Source organism: Silene latifolia, chromosome 6 (assembly GCF_048544455.1).
Source record: "Silene latifolia isolate original U9 population chromosome 6, ASM4854445v1, whole genome shotgun sequence".
Taxonomy (NCBI): Eukaryota; Viridiplantae; Streptophyta; class Magnoliopsida; order Caryophyllales; family Caryophyllaceae; genus Silene; species Silene latifolia.
The window spans coordinates 4,637,287-4,656,516 of NC_133531.1; the positions used below are offsets into that span (position 1 = coordinate 4,637,287).

Below are 19,230 nucleotides of genomic sequence, written 5' to 3' on the forward strand. Positions count from 1 at the left end.
ATTGTTAAGGCCCGTCAGCCCTAGGCCCTGGCCCGGGTCAAGCATATCCCGGCCCGGCCTGGCCAAGCCCATCCCTCCCCCTGGCCTGGTCCGGGTCTGACCAGGAGAGCCTAGCCCGCCCCCTGGCGAGCCCGATCCGAGTACAGGTCTATCTAAGAGAATAACTTTTCCACTTGAGGTAGCTAACAAGTACTTTTTTTTGAGGGGAAGCTAACAAGTACTTTTAAATTAAAATTTCCCCGGAAAGGATATATTTCCTCCGTACCAGAATAATGGTAACACTTATCTAATACGACCGTTCCACACCAATGGTAACATTTCTTATTTGACCCACAACATTACCAAATTTATACTTATACTCATTTGATATTTACACAAAATGTTATTATATACCCCATCTAACAACCCACAATTACATACCCACCTATTTTTTCCATCTTTACCTCTGCTTTTACCCTCTTTTCTTAAAAGTTCCTTTTTTTACCATGTTACCATTGATCTGGTATGGAGGGAGTATATATCAAATATATAGGTGGACATAGACAAAATGATTTGTTTAGGGGACATATCAATTTTAAAGTGGAAAAATATCAAACTTAATCTCATTTAAATAAGGTGTTATTTAACTTCTTTTAATCTTATTGACAAATATATTCGTATTAAAAGAGAGATCAACACTCATCACCGCCTCCATAATTTTTGTTAGGCCTACCTAACAAAATTGACTTGACCCCGCCAAAACCGACTAGCACCTGTATCGATGACCAGGATGCTGGGGCTGAGCAAAAACTGATTATCCAAACCGATCTGATATCCGCCTTTAATTATTCTTACATTTATTCTCGATTTTTGATTTTATGAGTATATTTATAAGACAAAATTACAGAAGAAGACAGTTTATAGTTTATATGACAGAACAACCTAAAACATGGTTAAAATACGAGAATAACATGCAAGTGTTACATAAAATTTATGTTGAGATCTTTGAAGTTGCGAAACAAACGCAAATCGTTGTGTAAGATGACGAATATAACGTTGAAACAAACGCAAATCGTTGTGTAAGATGACGAATATAACGTTAGGATCGGATATGGATATTATTGGATATCCGAAACATTAGGATCGGATATGGATATTTAATTTTAGGATTTTCTAATTTGGATATCTAATCCAAACTAGCACATTAGATCAAATATCTGATTTGTTTACCGAATATAACCATAAATTCGAATTAACTCAACCCTATCAAACCTATTCCGATTATTTTTTGTTACATAGTGACCGTTATCCCCGATTAAATTAATAACAACCAATCAAAAAATAATTCGATTAATATGAACTCACCTAAATTCTTGCAAATCCGAAATAATCCTACCCGATGGAGTATGGACCTCTTTGTCAGTCTAATTTTTGTTGCGTGAACGGTTGCAACTGTAATGATGAAGGCGGGAAATTGTCACAGAACCCCAAGCTAGCAAGTTGCAACTGCTAACATTTCCCATCACTTGAAATTTGTATCGTCTTATCATCATTAACGCAAGCAACACTAATAAACTAAAATTAAATTAGTTAAATTTTCAATATAATCCCACTCCAATTTTCAAATTTAGTTAAACATTGGCACACATTAAATCTTTCATATTCCTCCTAAATCTTTTAAACTACTACACTTTTAGCTCTCACAACCGATTAAAATAAAGGTGAAATAGCGGTTTTAAACAAGATCAACTATTATCTCTTATATTCATGATTTTAGTAGTTTTGTTGATTAAATGTGATGCATAATAAAATGTTTTTTTTTTTTAATTTAATTATTTAAATTTTGGTGCATGCAAAACAGATAAATATGGAGTTAGGGTTTGTTGATAAAGATTCAATCTTTGTTGATCAGCTGTTTTCTTGGACCGTTAGTGATTTACTTGATCATTTTTTTATGAACAAGGTATGAATTTATGAATGTTTAATATTTGATTATTTATGAAAATAATTGTTAATTTTATTTGTTTTTATTTTTATAATTTTGCTCTTTAGATAGTGAACTTAATTACGTTTCTCTTCCGTAAATCATTACTACGTAATTACGTATTGTTTCTATTGACAAATTCTTGTGTAAGACGGTTTTACGCTGCTCTTTAATGGATAGTTCTACGCTAATCTAGTGTAAAACCGTTTTAACAAATCAAATGAAATTGAAAGTCAAGGACTTACCTCGAAAAATGACATATGATCTTGTTTGTGATAGATGAACCATCTCAACCAAAACCTTAAGGTGATGGTTGAAACCCAACTATTATAAATATTCCTATTACGCTCCCTCACTCAAATGCCCGTCGGGCTTGAAGCGTGTGCTGGGTTTCCACTTCGAGTTTTTGAGGAGTTGTTTTGAGGTTGCCAGGATTTGAACCCGTGACCTTCGGTCACACTGGCTCTGATACCATGAGAGATGGTTGAAACTCAACTATTATAAATATTCCTATTAGTTTGTTAGTTATGTGGTTTGATCGCTAAATTGAAAAGGTATTTGGTTGTATTGTAAATCTGTAATCAGACTTTGGATGAAGTTGGTGCGAGTTGTAAGAGCTATGACCGACATTGTCGTCTTGGGAAACTGTATGGTCCATTTTGCTTCATAAACATTTCAGAGGGAAGAGAGGAAAAGGATGATAACAATCATGGATGTCGAAATTTGGTTGAAGTTGCACTAGTTATCAAAATAGTGCAGCGATTGTACCAAGGTATGTATCAAAAGCGACTTCATTTTTGTGTCCTGAAGTTTTGGTAAGGTCGCCGTTCAAATTTGAAATTTAGAGTACTGACTCTATTAGGCCAATTCAGGCGTATTGTATTAAACCGTCTTCTGATCTATCCGGCTTGTTAACAGAATGGCGCGGCTGTAGTCAACAGCTTCATGTGACTGTCATATCTCCGTATGCTGCACAAGTTGCAGAGATTGAGAGAAGGCTCGGGGAAACATTTGGAAACTTGATTAATTTTGTGCTTACAGTGAAAACAACCGAAGAATTTCAAAATGACGAAGCTGATGTCGTTGTATTGTCTACTGTTAAGTCGAATTGTACTGAATCCAGTAACTTTACCTCACATTTTCAGAAAAGTAATGATCTTTTTTCTAGAGCCAGGTATGTCTTTGATTTGTCGTTCCCGAAAATTTTACTGTACTTTCTTCAATTCATTTAACTTCTTCGTTTTGTTTTTGTTTTTTCTTCACCCAGGCATTGCCTATGGATACTCGGAAGTGCAAATGCCCTCTCTCAAGTTAATTCCCTTTGGGAAACCGTAATTACGAATGCCAAAAAGCTGAGATGTCTCTTAAATGCTAATGAAGATGAAGAAATGGCTCAAATCATTACAAATGTTAAGAGTCAGCTAGATGAACTCGAAGATTTGTTAGATATGAAAAGTCTGATCTTCAAAGATGCGCGATGGAAGGTATATATTTCTCGACTTTCTCTTATATTAACTTATTCTGATCAAACTTTGATTTTTGTTTTCCCTTTGAAATTATAATTAGGTCATGTTCTCTGAAATTTTCGTGAAGTCGTTTTCAAAACTACCCTCGACCTACTCCAAGAAGATTGTACTGAATTTCTTATTGAAACTTGCAAACGGATGGCGGCCGAGAAAATATAAGGCTGATGCAACTGGAAGCTCTCTGAGTATTGTGAAACAATATAGAGTCGAGGGTTGCTTTATCATTTGCACAAACGATATTTGCAAAGATTCAGGATATGAATCCCAAGTGCTGAAGGTGTGGGATATTTTACACTTAGTAGATGTACCACCATTGGTCAAGAAACTCGAGAATTTATACCGTACCTTCCCCGATGATTATCTTAAACGTTGCAAGGCCAAAGCCCTCGAGGGGTATGTACCATGTACAAATGATTAACTAAAGTCGTAGTCACCTTCCTGCTTATATCTCCTGCTGTTCTTTTGTTTAGCTGTAACTTAACTTGTTGCTGTTTTTGTAGGTATTTGGAGATTCCGAGGTGCTATTACTTTCGTAATGATTCTTGGCACAAAGGTATCAACAATTCCGATTTAACAGACTTTTCGTGTGGAACAAGCTATACTGAGAACAGCAAAGTCAAGGAGAGCTTGTTGTTGATGAAATTCTACTCTTTTTCGGCTGGTGTGGTTAGCCACTTGCTTTCTGCATGTGATGGCACACCGATAAATGTCCCATTTGAAGTAACTAATCAAGAGAGGGAGATAATTCTCCACCAAAGGAGCTCTTTTGTACTCGGACGATCTGGCACTGGGAAAACTACTGTGTTAGTGATGAAGCTCTTCCAGAAGGAACAGCTACATCAAATGGCTTCTGAGGGGTTTTCTGAACTGAACAGTATTGCTGTTACGAGCAACTCGTTAGTCTTTCAAATGGGTACAAGCGGAACTTCAATGAGACAGCTTTTCGTAACAGTCAATCCAAAACTCTGTATTGCTGTGAAACGACACATCTCCAACTTTCAAAGGTATTTAAATGTTTTTAGCAGATAGAGTCTAAATTGTGCATCAAAATATGCTATGCTATCGGTTTGGCATCAATGACAGTTAATTTCACTGCAGATTTACACGTGGTGAGAACTTTGGTGAGGAAAGGATTACTGTTAATGTAAGTGATCTGGATGAAGATGCAAACTTCAACGACATTCCAACTTCTTTCCTTGATTCTCCGCAAAAAATGTACCCTCTTGTTGTCACATATAAAATGTTCTTGCTCGTGCTTGACAGAACAATAGGTACATCATATTTCAGTAGATTTCCTGATATCAGGAAAATATATTCTCAAGAAACTCCCGGTTCTAGATCTATTCACCAGAAATTGGTGAAACGGAGAGAAGTTGGCTATGAAAAGTTCAGAGAATCGTACTGGCCGCATTTCAATATGAAGCTGACACATAAACTGGACCCTTCAAGGGTTTTCACTGAGATTAACACTCACATAAAGGGATCTCTTCATTTTCGACAGATTGGCGAAACTACACTCTCTCTGGAGAAGTACATTCAATTATCTGACAAAAAAGGGTCAAGTTTTGATAAGCTTGAGAGAAGTCGCATATACGATATATTTTTAGACTATGAGAAGATGAAGGTGACTCGAGAAGAATTTGACTTGTCGGATCTGGTGAATGATATATATCATCGGTTCAAGCATGATAAATATGAAGGTGATCTCATGGATTTTGTTTATGTGGATGAAGTCCAGGATTTGACAATGAAGCAACTTGTTATTCTGAAGTATATCTGCAAAAATGTCAAGGAGGGGTTTGTTTTTGCGGGTGATACCGCTCAGACCATAGCAAAAGGCGTCCACTTCAGGTTCGAGGATATAAAATGTTTATTCTACAAGGAGTTTTTACATGAAGAGAGACAAGAGCTTAATTGGAACTATCCTCTGTTGAAATTAACCCAAAATTTCCGGACTCATGCTGGGGTTCTGAATCTAGCACAAAGTATTACAGAACTCATTTATCATTTTTTCCCGGAATCAATTGATAAACTAAACCCTGAAACAAGCCTAGTGCGTGGCGAAGCTCCTGTTTTCCTTGATTCTGGATGTGATGGAGATGCCATGTCAGTGATTTTTGGGAATCGGGGAAATAACATCGAGAACCTCACTAGCTTTGGATCTGAGCAGGTAATACTTGTGAGAGATGATTATGTAAAGGGTGAAATTACCAAACATATTGGGAAAAGGGCCATTGTGCTGACGATTTTTGAGTGCAAAGGGCTTGAGTTTCAGGTAATGAGACGACTTTTACATAAACGTGTTTCCTTGATTATTGCACTGCAAATCCATCTCTCGATGTTCATGGCTGAATATATTTGAATGCAGGATGTATTGCTGTACAACTTCTTCGGGACATCACCGTTAGAAGATCAGTGGAGGATAATATACGAGTACATGGTTGAGAATCGGCTTCTTCCAGCAAAACAAGAGTCTCTTCCTCAATTTTCTCATTCTAAACACAATATCTTGTGCTATGAACTAAAACAGCTGTATGTAGCTGTAACCCGAGCAAAGCAAAGATTATGGATATGTGAAGAAAGTGATGGTTTTTCACTGCCTATGGTTCGCTACTGGCAGAAGTTGAATACCATCCAAGTCAAGGAATTGGATGAATCTTATGCTCGGGAAATGCCAATTATGAGTAGTGCATATGACTGGAAACTTCAGGGCTTTAAGGTTTGCGGGATTATTGAAATTTATTTCGTAAAATTATAAATATACTTTTTTCTGTTTCGGAATGTACCCCCAAGATGACAGGATGGTTTAAAGTGTGTGCATGTTTTTATTGTAGATGCTTGAAGTGCAGAATTACAAGATAGCAGCTCAGTGCTTCATACGTGCAGGAGAAAATGACTGGGAAACCTATACTAGAGCTTCCGAACTTAAAGAAGCTGCACAGAATGTTAGAAACTTGAGCGTAGAGAAGTCCTTGATAATGCTTGAAGAAGCTGCACAGTTGTTTGAAAGCATCGGGAACAGAAAGAAAGCTGCTGAATGTTACCTTGATGCAGAAGATTTTGAAAAAGCAGGTAATTGAGCCTTCTTAACTAATCCTAAAGACGATAGATCAGAACTTTATATCGCCCTCTTCTTGTAATAATACTACCCTGCTGCCTCCTTTCACGCCAAAGAAAGATGTAACCCGCTAAACTAGCTACGCTTATTTTCCCCATTTATCATTTTTGTTAGGGTTTTAGTCTCTGACCATTCATAAACTTTTGTCCATGCCAGGGTTAATATATATTGGAGAATCTGATAACCAACGAGCTGGTCAATGTTTCACATTGGCTGGGCGTTATGAAACAGCCGCTGAGATCTATGCCAAAGCTAACCTTTTTGATGAATGTCTGGACGCATGTTCCAAAGGCAAGCTTTTTGACTTGGGGCTGCAATACATACGAACCTGGCGACGAGACTTGAATGATCTTATACAAGAAGCCGGAATGGACATAAATGCCAATGAGCAAAAGTTTCTTGAGAAATGTGCGTATGCTGCTTATAAACAGCAAGACAAGTTAGCAATGATGAAACATGTCAAGGATTTTCGCTCCTTCGAATTAATGGTATCCTTTTTAATTAAGTGGGATTGCCAAAATGAGCTTTTGGACTTGCTAATAGATTTGGAGAAGTATATTGATGCTGCCAAACTCGCAAGACATATGGGAAACATCATCGTTGAAGCCAATTTATTAGAGAAAGGTCATCATTATCAGGAGGTCTCTTCGCTGTGTCTTGATTCTGTGTTGGCCGGCAGCCTTTGGGCCGATGATGGAGAAGGTTGGCCGTTAAAAGATTTTCCATCAAAGGAGGAGCTTTCACTGAAAGCAAAAGCTTCTGCTAGTAGATACACGCCCCATTTCCATGAAATTGTTTCTGCAAACATCCAGCTTTTATCATATGACAAGTATGGATTTCATGACCTGCAACAATTGTTAACTCTGTCAAGAAAGAATCGGAATTTAATGGGAGAAATCTTGGCTAACTGGAAAGTTTTGGATCTATTGCTTTCATATTCAGAAGTGAAGGGTCCAAAGAACAAGGTACCCATCACCAAATTATGTTGGCACTGGAATTTGTGGAAAGATAATGTTGGAAAAATTCTGAGTTACCTCAGATCTCTTAAACGAAAAGAACCTGCTGAATACACGGAACATGGAGAGTTCTGCTTGAAATACCTTGGTGTAAGAGAACGTGCAAATGATAAAGCCGATGAAGGTTACTTTATGCTCTATCCTGATGCAAAATGGGTGAAAACCATCCCCAGAAGGTCTGATAAGAAGGATAGCCTAACTAAATGGCAACTTATGAATGCAGGTGAAAGATATTGGTCGTCTGAGCTACTTGTTATCGGCAGGAAAGTTTTGGATACCCTGGAACTTGTTCTCAAGTTGGGTGCTAGAAGCTCCATGCCCGTGTACTATCACCATTATATACTCGTTCAAATTTTTCAAACGGCGGCATTTCTGTTAATGCATTGCAGGTTTCTGAAACCTGCAAGCATTGACTGGCATTCTCTGATGAGCTACATTGACATTTCGGCAGAACAGTATTTTGCGTCAGTGTTTTCTCTGGATAAAATGACGTTAGTGACAAAGGAGAGCATAATTCAAGCTGGTTTTTCTCGAAACATTTTGAGAGACGCAATTTTAAGGAGATTCAGCTCTCTGCTCGTCTATGGAGATGTGTCTGTTAAGAAGAAACCGTCCCTTGTACAACTCGTTCAGGTGGTTGTAGTACTGATGGGGTCAAGCGTCTCAAGCAAACAACTTTCTGAGCATTATGAGGAAATCCCAAGGAAGTTTCAGGTAGGCTCACCTTGGCAGCCATTGTTAAACGACCTTGTCAAGGGTGCAGGACAGATTTGCCATTTCCGTGATGCATTAAGAGAGACGTACAAATCGAAATCCAAAGGATATCATCTCGTATCACCTTCCTGTTTCGTTTATCTTTTGGAACGACTGCTAGTAATGGTTTCTAGCTCTCATGGGTGTTTATTTGCCACAAGATCATCGTTCATTGACTGGCTTATATACCTTGACTGGATGGTCGATCCAGACACGTTTCTTCCGGGTTCTGAAGAAACGTCTTTGGAGATTTCTACCTATGACTTCTTAGCTGAAACTGTCCATGAGCTCCTAGTGAACCGACAGGACATGGAGGAATGGGTTCATAAAAATGGGCCGAAACACAATCAGTCCCTGCCCACGGTCACCTCTAGTACTATCAGCCTTCTCAGTCTAAAACTAGTGATTCTGCTTGGCTTGATTTGCCTGAACACTGGTTGCTATTCAGACCTGCTCGATGATGCGTTGCTTAGGTGTGATGTTACCGAACAACTGCCAACCGAATTTCAAGAAGTGGTGATTGAAAGAAATTGGGATAGGTTTCAGAATGTGATTGCTGAAGTTTTAAAGAGCATCGGTGATGGCCTAGTGGTAGTTAGGAATGAAAGGTTTGCTCAGGAGATGTGTACAAGAAATGCTGTTTTTCTGAATGTTTACCGACTGCGTAAAAACAAGATCTTGGAGAAACTGTGTCAAAGGAGCGACTAGGTAAAGTTGATTTACCCCTCCAGGAAGTAGCTCGGATCATTTTGACTTAGTGGAAAATGTAAATGTTCTTCTTCATTTTGATGTGCCTTGTACAAATTTGTTTTTTTTTTGTGACAGCAATCCTTGTACAAATTTGTTGATGTTACTGATCGAAATACTGTCCTGGAGGTGTTTTAGTTTTGGTTTCGTTTTGTGTGTAAAAGGAGACGCGTGACTAGTACAATATATACTCCCTCCGTCCAGATTATTTGTTGTCTTTTGGTTTTGGCGCAAAGAAGGAAAGAGGAGGAGGTCAATTACTAAATGACAAGTGGACTAAATTGAGTGTGAATGATCAAATTGCTCATCAACTTCATTCTTAAAATAGAAAGGCTAACAATTAACTGAGACACCCAAGATGGAAAAGGACAACTGTTCCGGGTATATTTCCAGAGCAGATATTTGTTACCACTCGTAGCTCGTAGAATGATGTCTTTGCTTGGATCTTCCTTGCGGTCTCCTGAAACGATGAACAAACTGAGGGCTCGGCTTTGGCCGAGCGTACTCACTCCGACGCTCAAGTCAGTTAACTTAGAGAGGTAAGTTGTTGTTACTTGGCTAAGAGTATAATGTAGAGAGATAAGGAAGATATTACCAGATGAATAGTGGTTATTAGGTCAATTTGTGGATCCTTTCCTCAATGAAAGTTGAGGAGTATTTATAGACTTTCACCTTTTGTCACGTAGTGGCCAAGTGACCAAGTGGCTAGCAGGTGGAAAGACCGTTTCACCCTCGGCCGATGGACCCGTGGCAGGCCGACCGAGGGGCCTTGGATATGAGTACGCGGACATGTGCCCCGGCTGGCTAGTTGTCTGGCCGAGACCCAGGTGACAGGCCGATGGGCTCCATCGGCTAGGCAGTCTAAGTTGTTTGACTTTGCTGTGGATACCCTTGACCTTGCTCAATATGTTGACTTGGTCGGTGCGTAATATGCCCCATCAATTTGCCCCAAGGCGTAGTCTATGCCGTGGTATGGGCTCAGATGTATGTTGAGCGTATATTCTGCGCAAGTATTTTGCAAATTTTTTTTTCAGACGGCTTTTCTTCAGACGGCTTCTTCTACTTCGGTCTGGTTTTCATTAGGCCGTACCATATCCCCCCTCCACATGGATGTGTAAAGGGCATCCGATGTGGATAAGAAAGTGACGCTGGCCGAGACCAGGGTTGAGAGTGCCGGTTATTTTTGATTGTCCCCGGCCGGTGCTTCTTAGCTTGGTTGGTCATGTGGCCGGCGGAGACCAGACAACCTAGGGATTTGTTGAGGAAGATGAATAGGCGAAGAGATGTGAATAGGCGTGTTGAATACGCTTGGTCACTGTTGCATTGATTGACGTTTAACTGTTGCAACGATTGACATTCCGCGGGTTGCATGTCCGACACGTGTCTGTTCTTGATTGGCACGACGCTTCATGGGTCGTTCTCGATTGGTCCTTCTTCATGGGCTTTTCCCTATAAATAGGCGCTTATTCCGTGATTTTGGCCACCAATTTCATTTTCTCAAATTTTTCTCCAAAATCCTTATCTCTCTAGATTTTCAAGGGCTTCCTTTTCTTCCAATCTTCATAGTCTTTGATCCGGCGAGTGTTTTTCTTCAAGGTAAACAAGCAAATTTTCTTTTATTTTGTTAGTAATTGTTGCGAACATGTCTTCTGCTAACGCTGGGCCTAGTAAACCTGCGTCGGGGGGCCCTAGGTCTCCTTCTCCTGAAGTTGATCCTCAAATTTTGGAGGAATGGGAGGATGATGATTCCTTTGGTGATTTTGGCGATGATTTCGGTGATGATGTGGAAAGGCCTCGTCCTAATGAGGGGAGGCAGTACGTTATGGATCACGGCGACGCCTGTAAGGTCCGTCTTGACCGTGCTTGGACTCATAAGCTCGCGAGTTGTTCCGGCGAGAAATTTTTCGAGGGCCACTTTTTCTTTGGTAGGGGATACAAAATTGTTATCCCTAAGGAAGGTCAGGCCGTCTGTTGCCCTCCACCGGGCTACACCGGCGTATATATGCGGCATTTGGAGTACGGGCTCCGATTTCCGCTGAACGGGTACGTTATGGCCATCATTAGAGCCATGAACGTCGCCGTTGCCCAACTGCACCCGTTGGCTATGAGGACCGTAATCGGCTTTGTCTGGCTCTGTCTTTTCAAGGGAAAGACCCCAACGGTGAATTTATTCCGCCGGCTTCACCATCTCAAACCATCATTCTCTCGGCCGCGTCGGATGGTACGGTGTGCAAATGGAGCGGGGTTACGTCTCGTTGACAAACTTTCTTCTTGCAAGGACGGCGTGGTCGGTGGGTGTACGTTAAGGTGCCGGATGACTATCCGCTGCCCCGCTCCTTCCAGCACCAAGTTAATTTGCGGTGTGAGACTAAGGCGGAGCATGATAGATGGGTCAAGCGGAAAAAGCTCAAGATGGATGCCAGCAAGGTCCTTCTTAATGAGGACGAGAAGCTGGCGATGAGGCTTTTTGAGGTGGACAAGAGTGGGCTGCCGAAAAAATGGATCCCCCCGACGCAGATCATTCTTCAGGATGAGCCGCTTTGCCATGTTGGCCTCATACCTACCCGCACAGGTGAGTGTGGTCGGTGTGAGGCCCATCACCGTTCTCATTGTGTCTCGAACCTTGATTTATTTCTTCTTCTTAAACTCTTGCTTTGTTTCTTTTTGCACCACTTTGGGCCGGACACTCGAGGATTTCCTCCGGAGAATGGGGCTGCACAAAGATAAAACCGTTGCTAACTTGCATCCCAAGGCTCTAACCCATGACCGCAGGACATCGCCGAATGATCTTATGGAACAACGGCTGAAGGGCTTGAGCATGGAGGAGGCCCAGGCGAAGGTTGTTAGCGGCGTAGTGCGTCGGAGGCGGAAAACAAAGTCTTCGGCGGCGACGGCTTCGACACCGGTTCCACCTCCCATCCCCCCCCTTAAGAAGGGGACGGTGGAGATTGTTGATATTCCTGATGAGGGGGACTCTGATGTGGAGGAATCTCCCCTCATCCGTAAGAGGAAAGAGACTGCCTCTACCGCTGGCAAGGAAGTGCCGCCCCCGGCCAAGAAGGCCAAGCATGGTACCTATCTATCCTGTGGCTCAAATTTGGCCGGGTCATTAGGTGCTCCTGATGACAGACTTTCTTATCATGTCGATATATGTTGATACTGATGCCTTTATTAAATTTTTGTAGACCAGCCGCTGTCGGCTGTCGCTCTCAGTGGGCAGCAAATGGAGGGGATCTCTCGCAGTTGGTGATCGTGGCGCCATCGTCAACTCTTCATCCCGAAGGCTTCCTCTACCACCGCAGCTGGTGGTCAAAGTGTCACCGCCGTCCCTTCATCCTGAAGGCTTCCGTCTCCCGCCTTATAGAGGAAGGCATGAAGCCGATTAGGAGCGGCGAGGTAGAACGTGATTACGGTGCTCGTCTCATGGAGCAGAGAAGGCCGTAGCTCGAGCAAGTTTGAGCGTAACGCCACCAAGCGGTGGCTACGTCGGCGAAGCCGGATCTCCTCAATGAGCAGAGGCTTAGGGAGATGCGAGAAGGCGCTCTTGGCGAGAGAAAACTCGGGAGGACGCTGAAAGGGAGGTCTCGCGAGAGAGCAAGGCGAGGCCGCGCAGCTGAAAGTCGCGAAGCTTTGGAGAAGTGTAACCTTGTTCAGAGGCGCGCCGACCTTTATCTCCAGCAGAGGAACGAATCCAGGGACCTGTTTAAAGCCCAGGCGGAGGTGATTCGAGGCAAAGAGGCCATTATCAGGCAAAAGGAGAAAGACATTGAGATGCTCCAAACCGTCATGCTCCCTAACATGTGTGCTGAATTCCGGGATTTGGCCGAAGGAGCTGCTAGGGAAGTGATTGGGGAGCTCTTCCCTCTTGATGGTTCCTTTCCGTGGGGCAAATATGACGAGCTGCTTGATGATAAGCTCGAAGCCAAGGAGAAAGCCGTGGCGGAGAAGGCCAAGGAGGCGGTGAGGGCGAAGATAGAGAAGGAGGGGGCCGCGGAGAAAGCAACTCTTGCTGAGAAGGCTAAGGCGGCCAAGGAGGAAGCCGAGAGGATGAGGGCAGCTGATGATGCCGAGGCTAAGGCTGAGGCTGCTAGGAAAGCTGCTGGGTTGCCTATTGAAGAAGATGCTGCTACCGTTGCCGATGGCAAGTGGCAACAGACATAAGGAAGCTCACCCGGCGTCTTGGATAGCTTCAGCTCCTCACATACTACCATGTGCTGCTTGATGAGAACAAGTTTACAGCAGATCTGCTTCAGCTCCTCACACACAACTATGTGCTGCTTGATGAGAACAAGTTTACAGCAGATCATGCTTCAGCTGTTCTGGAGCTAATTACTAGGCCCTTCCTTCCTGCCATCTTTCGGTGCTTCAAATGACTCATTTGTAACGTTTTGCTTTTCTTTCCGTATTTTGTACAACTTTGGTACGTTGTGTTTCGGTTTATCCCTATGGGGACGGCCGTCGTCTGTATTCTCTTCACCTGTGACCTGTTATCATTTTAAACAAGAGTTCGTTTTCTTTTGCCTTCGGCATAGCCGAGGCCTTTTTCTTATTTCTGTTACTTGCGCTTAATTTTTGAGCGTCTCAACTGTATTTAGCGTTTCCGCTTTGCCTCTGGCTTAGCCGAGGTCTTTTCTCGTTTTTGTTTGAGTGACTCCCACGTTATTAATTGAGCGTCTCCTTTTATTTCCGCCTTGGTTTGGCCGAGGCAGTTTGGAGTACGTATCTCAACTGTGTTCAACGCTTATTTTTTTTTTTTTTTTTTTTTTTTTTTTTTTTTTTTTGCGAGTATCAACTGTGTTGGCCGCGACTGTCGCGGCGTCTGCTTCTTGATAGAGACCGCCGCTCTTGTCGGATTGACAGTGTGAGCCGGCGTCTGCTTCTAGATAGCGTGTTACGTGGCGTCTACCATTTGGAGTGACTACAACGGCGCCACACATCTGGGGGTGACTGCCGTTACGTCTACTACTTTAGATGACTGCCACAGCGCTACATTTCTTCATGGAGATCGCCGCTTTGCTCTTGTCGGATCGACAGTGTGAGTCGGCGTCTGTTCCTGGATAGCGTGTTACGCGGCGTCTACCATTTGGAGTGACTGCAACGGCGCCACACATCTGGGGGTGACTGCCGTTACGTCTACTACTTTAGATGACTGCCACAGCGCTACATTTCTTCATGGAGACTGCCGCTCTTGTCGGATCGACAGTGTGAGTCGGCGTCTGTTCCTGGATAGCGTGTTACGCGGCGTCTACCATTTGGAGTGACTGCAACGGCGCCACACATCTGGGGGTGACTGCCGTTACGTCTACTACTTTAGATGACTGCCACAGCGCTACATTTCTTCATGGAGACTGCCGCTCTTGTCGGATCGACAGTGTGAGACGGCGCCTGTTCCTGGATAGCGTGTTACGCGGCGTCTACCATTTGGAGTGACTCGCAACGGGCGCCACACATCGGGGGGGGTGACTGCCGTTACGTCTACTACTTTAGATGACTGCCACAGCGCTACATTTCTTCATGGAGACTGCCGCTCTTGTCGGATCGACAGTGTGAGTCGGCGTCTGTTCCTGGATAGCGTGTTACGCGGCGTCTACCATTTGGAGTGACTGCAACGGCGCCACACATCTGGGGGTGACTGCCGTTACGTCTACTACTTTAGATGACTGCCACAGCGCTACATTTCTTCATGGAGACTGCCGCTCTTGTCGGATCGACAGTGTGAGACGGCGCCTGTTCCTGGATAGAGACCGCCTGAAAATGAACATTTTGATGAAAGACTAGCTCGATTTTACATTAGATATGAATATGCGTCGGGGTGCCCACAGCTGTTTTGGACACCTCCGCCGCTATACAAGGTCTACCAGCTTCCTAATGCCTCGTTAGAGGCGCTCCTTCCCTATAAGCCGTCAGCCGCATCCATGAGGTCATCCTGTTGTAAGGACGGGCTTTTCCCCTTCTCCGACTGCTTTGCCACTTTGAGGGACTGCATGTTGCATCCTCTGGCAGATATCTGGACGTTGACCACCTCGTCCTTCTCGTCCTTGGAGACGAGCTTATGCGCTTCCCCCCGGTCCGAGACATACATAAGTGTAAGAGCCCGGATGGACATCACCGCGTCGGCCTCGCTCAGAGTGACTCGGCCTATGAGAGCGTTGTAGGCGGACGAGCCGTCTATGACTACGAACTCAGCTAGGACATTCTTAGCCGCATTCCCCTCGCCGAACATCACCGGTAGTCTGATTGAACCCAGGGGTACCAGGCCAGCCCCGGAGAAGCTGTACAGTGGATGGATGAAGGGGCTCAAATCCTTGATTCTCGGCCGAGGTGTGGAAGCACCGAACATGATGTTCGTGTAGGCGCTGTGTCAATCGGACACCTCTTCACCAGGTGGTTGGATATGTCCAAGTTGACTACAAGTGGGGTTGTGAGGGGCGATGACTCCTCGTAGTCCTTCCTTCCAATAGTCATATCGGGAATGTTGGAAGCGGGGGTCGCTGCGTTGGGCACAAAGTTGATGGCCTGATACAGCTCGTTCAGGTGCCGTTTATGCCCGTGAGCTGACCCACCGTTCTCATTACCTCCGATGACTACATGGATCACTCCTATCCGTTGAAAGACGGATTTCTTATCCGGCCATGGCGTCGGTCTTTTGGCCTTTGGCCACATACTTGTCGAGGCTTCCTTCCGGATCGCTCTTCGATGGCGTTCTTCAGATGCCGGCAGTTGTCTGTGAGGTGGCTGGTGCACCCGTGGTACTCGCAGTACTGGCTCGTGTCGCCGTCTCCTTTTGGCTTGGGGGGCCGTTCCCACTTCTGGCCCTCGTTTCTGCTCAGGGCGAAGACTTCGGCGGCCGATTTGACCAGAGGGGTTTTATCATGGTAATGCCTTTGGTAAAACATTCCCGAACTCCCCCCGGCGCCCGCCGAGTCCTGTTTCTTGGCAGATCTATCAGACCGTGACCTGTTATTGTCACGGCGTTTCTCATCGGATCGTGACCCGTTATTGTCACGGCGTCTCTCATCCGGGTTGTCATCCCGGCGGCTTTTCCTTTCTGAGGGCTCGGCCTCGCTGGGGCCTACCCAGGTCTTGTGGTAATCTTCCACCTTGATGGCCTGGTCGGCCATCTTCCTCGCGGCGTCTAGGCCCAGGCCCCCGTGCTTGATGAGCTCGTCTTTTAAGTTTCCCTTTGGGAGGCCTTTCATCAAGTCGAAGCCGCGCGGTTCGGGGTTGATCTCCCGAATCTGCTGAACCTTGCCGTCGAACCTCTTCACATAGCTTCGTAGAGACTCGCCCTCCTCCTGTTTGATAGTTAGGAGGTCCGATGTCTCCACGGCCCTCCTCTTGTTGCAAGAGTACTGGGCTAGGAAGGCGTCCTTTAGGTCGGCGAAACAGTATACTGAACCGTCGGGAAGCCCCTTGTACCAATTTTGAGCCATCCCATGCAGAGTCGTTGGGAAGACTCGGCACCAGACCTCATCGGGCTGCTCCCATACCGACATGTAAGACTCAAAAGCCTCGGCGTGGTCGGTTGGGTCACTATCTCCTTTGTATGTGATCGCCGGCAACTTTAGTTTGGTTGGCACGGCGGTTTCAAGGATGTAAGCACTGAGGGGCTGTCTGACCACGTGTCGAATGACACGCGCGATCGGCTCCTCGCATTCTGGTCCGACTCTCTCCTCGTAGCGGGAAGGACTCCTTCTCCGACTCGGGCTTCTTCTCCGACTCCGAGTCGGACTTCTCTGGTTCCTCCGGGGTGTGCCTCGTCGGTGCTGTGGCGACGCTGTCCTCTCACGAGTGCGGGAAGGGCTTAGGTCTACTACGACTACTTTGGGCTCCTCCGGCGTCTTGGCGTGCTCTGCTTCCCCCAATGCTCCGTTCAAGTTTCTTGGAGTCACTTTCTGGGCCCTGGTCTCTTGGACGGTTTCCGCGGCTCTCGTCGGTGTGACAGGGTGAGCCGGCGTACTCCCAATTAGGTCCGGGGAGCATCTTCGATTTCTTTGTGTCAACCACATGTCCCATGATGGTGACCTGGTTGACGGGCAGCGGCGTATCTGGTATTATCGGCATTCCGAATTCCGGTTGGATCACTCCGCCGGTGGAGGGCTGCACGACTCCATAATTGTGAAAAGTATCATCTCGGTGAAGTGGGGTTTCGTCGGTCACGACTACTTCTTGTTGTTTTGACATCTTAGCTTTTTGGGGTGGGTTTTTTGTGTGGGTTTTTTTTTTGTTTGGGAATGAATGTGACTAGCTTCTAGTGTCTATTCCCACAGACGGCGCCAATTGTTCCGGGTATAATTCCAGAGCAGATATTTGTTACCACTCGTAGCTCGTAGAATGATGTCTTTGCTTGGATCTTCCTTGCGGTCTCCTGAAACGATGAACAAACTGAGGGCTCGGCTTTGGCCGAGCGTACTCACTCCGACGCTCAAGTCAGTTAACTTAGAGAGGTAAGTTGTTGTTACTTGGCTAAGAGTATAATGTAGAGAGATAAGGAAGATATTACCAGATGAATAGTGGTTATTAGGTCAATTTGTGGATCCTTTCCTCAATGAAGGTTGAGGAGTATTTATAGACTTTCACCTTTTGTCACGTAGTGGCCAAGTGACCAAGTGGCTAGCAGGTGGAAAGACCGTTTCACCCTCGGCCGATGGACCCGTGGCAGGCCGACCGAGGGGCCTTGGATATGAGTACGCGGACATGTGCCCCGGCTGGCTAGTTGTCTGGCCGAGACCCAGGTGACAGGCCGATGGGCTCCATCGGCTAGGCAGTCTAAGTTGTTTGACTTTGCTGTGGATACCCTTGACCTTGCTCAATATGTTGACTTGGTCAGCGGTGCAGAATATGCCCCATCAATTTGCCCCCAGCGTAGTCTATGCCGTGGTATGGGCTCCGATGTATGTTGAGCGTATATTCTGCGCAAGTATTTTGCAAATTTTTTCTGCATCGGCTTCTTCTGCATCGGCTTCTTCTACTTCGGTCTGGTTTTCATTAGGCCGTACCATATCCCCCCTCCACATGGATGTGTAAAGGGCATCCAATGTGGATAAGAAAGTGACGCTGGCCGAGACCAGGGTTGAGAGTGCCGGTTATTTTTGATTGTCCCCGGCCGGTGCTTCTTAGCTTGGTTGGTCATGTGGCCGGCGGAGACCAGACAACCTAGGAATTTGTTGAGGAAGATGAATAGGCGAAGAGATGTGAATAGGCGTGTTGAATACGCTTGGTCACTGTTGCATTGATTGACGTTTAACTGTTGCAACGATTGACATTCCGTGGTTGCATGTCTGACACGTGTCTGTTTGCTGATTGGCTGACGCTTCATGGGCTGTTCCCTGATTGGTCCTTCTTCATGGGCTTTTCCCTATAAATAGGGCAGTTATTCCGTGATTTTGGCCACCAATTTCATTTTCTCAAATTTTTCTCCAAAATCCTTATCTCTCTAGATTTTCAAGGGCTTCCTTTTCTTCCAATCTTCATAGTCTTTGATCCGGCGAGTGTTTTTCTTCAAGGTAAACAAGCAAATTTTCTTTTATTTTGTTAGTAATTGTTGCGAACATGTCTTCTGCTAACGCTGGGCCTAGTAAACCTGCGTCGGGGGGCCCTAGGTCTCCTTCTCCTGAAGCTGATCCTCAAATTTTGGAGGAATGGGAGGATGATGATTCCTTTGGTGATTTTGGCGATGATTTCGGTGATGATGTGGAAAGGCCTCGTCCTAATGAGGGGAGGCAGTACGTTATGGATCACGGCGACGCCTGTAAGGTCCGTCTTGACCGTGCTTGGACTCATAAGCTCGCGAGTTGTTCCGGCGAGAAATTTTTCGAGGGCCACTTTTTCTTTGGTAGGGGATACAAAATTGTTATCCCTAAGGAAGGTCAGGCCGTCTGTTGCCCTCCACCGGGCTACACCGGCGTATATATGCGGCATTTGGAGTACGGGCTCCGATTTCCGCTGAACGGGTACGTTATGGCCATCATTAGAGCCATGAACGTCGCCGTTGCCCAACTGCACCCGTTGGCTATGAGGACCGTAATCGGCTTTGTCTGGCTCTGTCTTTTCAAGGGAGAGACCCCAACGGTGAATTTATTCCGCCGGCTTCACCATCTCAAACCA

The 19,230-nt window shown here is 45.0% G+C and overlaps 1 protein-coding gene across 1 annotated transcript; it reads left to right on the forward strand.

Annotated features, from left to right (window-relative positions):
• Window positions 1–1,846: 1,846 nt before the first annotated feature.
• LOC141587273 (uncharacterized) lies at window positions 1,847–9,084 on the forward strand. Its single transcript, XM_074408724.1, has 10 exons — window positions 1,847–1,942; window positions 2,549–2,735; window positions 2,882–3,137; window positions 3,231–3,447; window positions 3,530–3,882; window positions 3,990–4,493; window positions 4,588–5,764; window positions 5,858–6,208; window positions 6,324–6,561; window positions 6,764–9,084. The coding sequence occupies exons 1-10, from the start codon at window positions 1,847–1,849 to the stop codon at window positions 9,082–9,084; spliced, it is 5,700 nt and encodes a 1,899-aa protein (XP_074264825.1).
• Window positions 9,085–19,230: the final 10,146 nt, after the last annotated feature.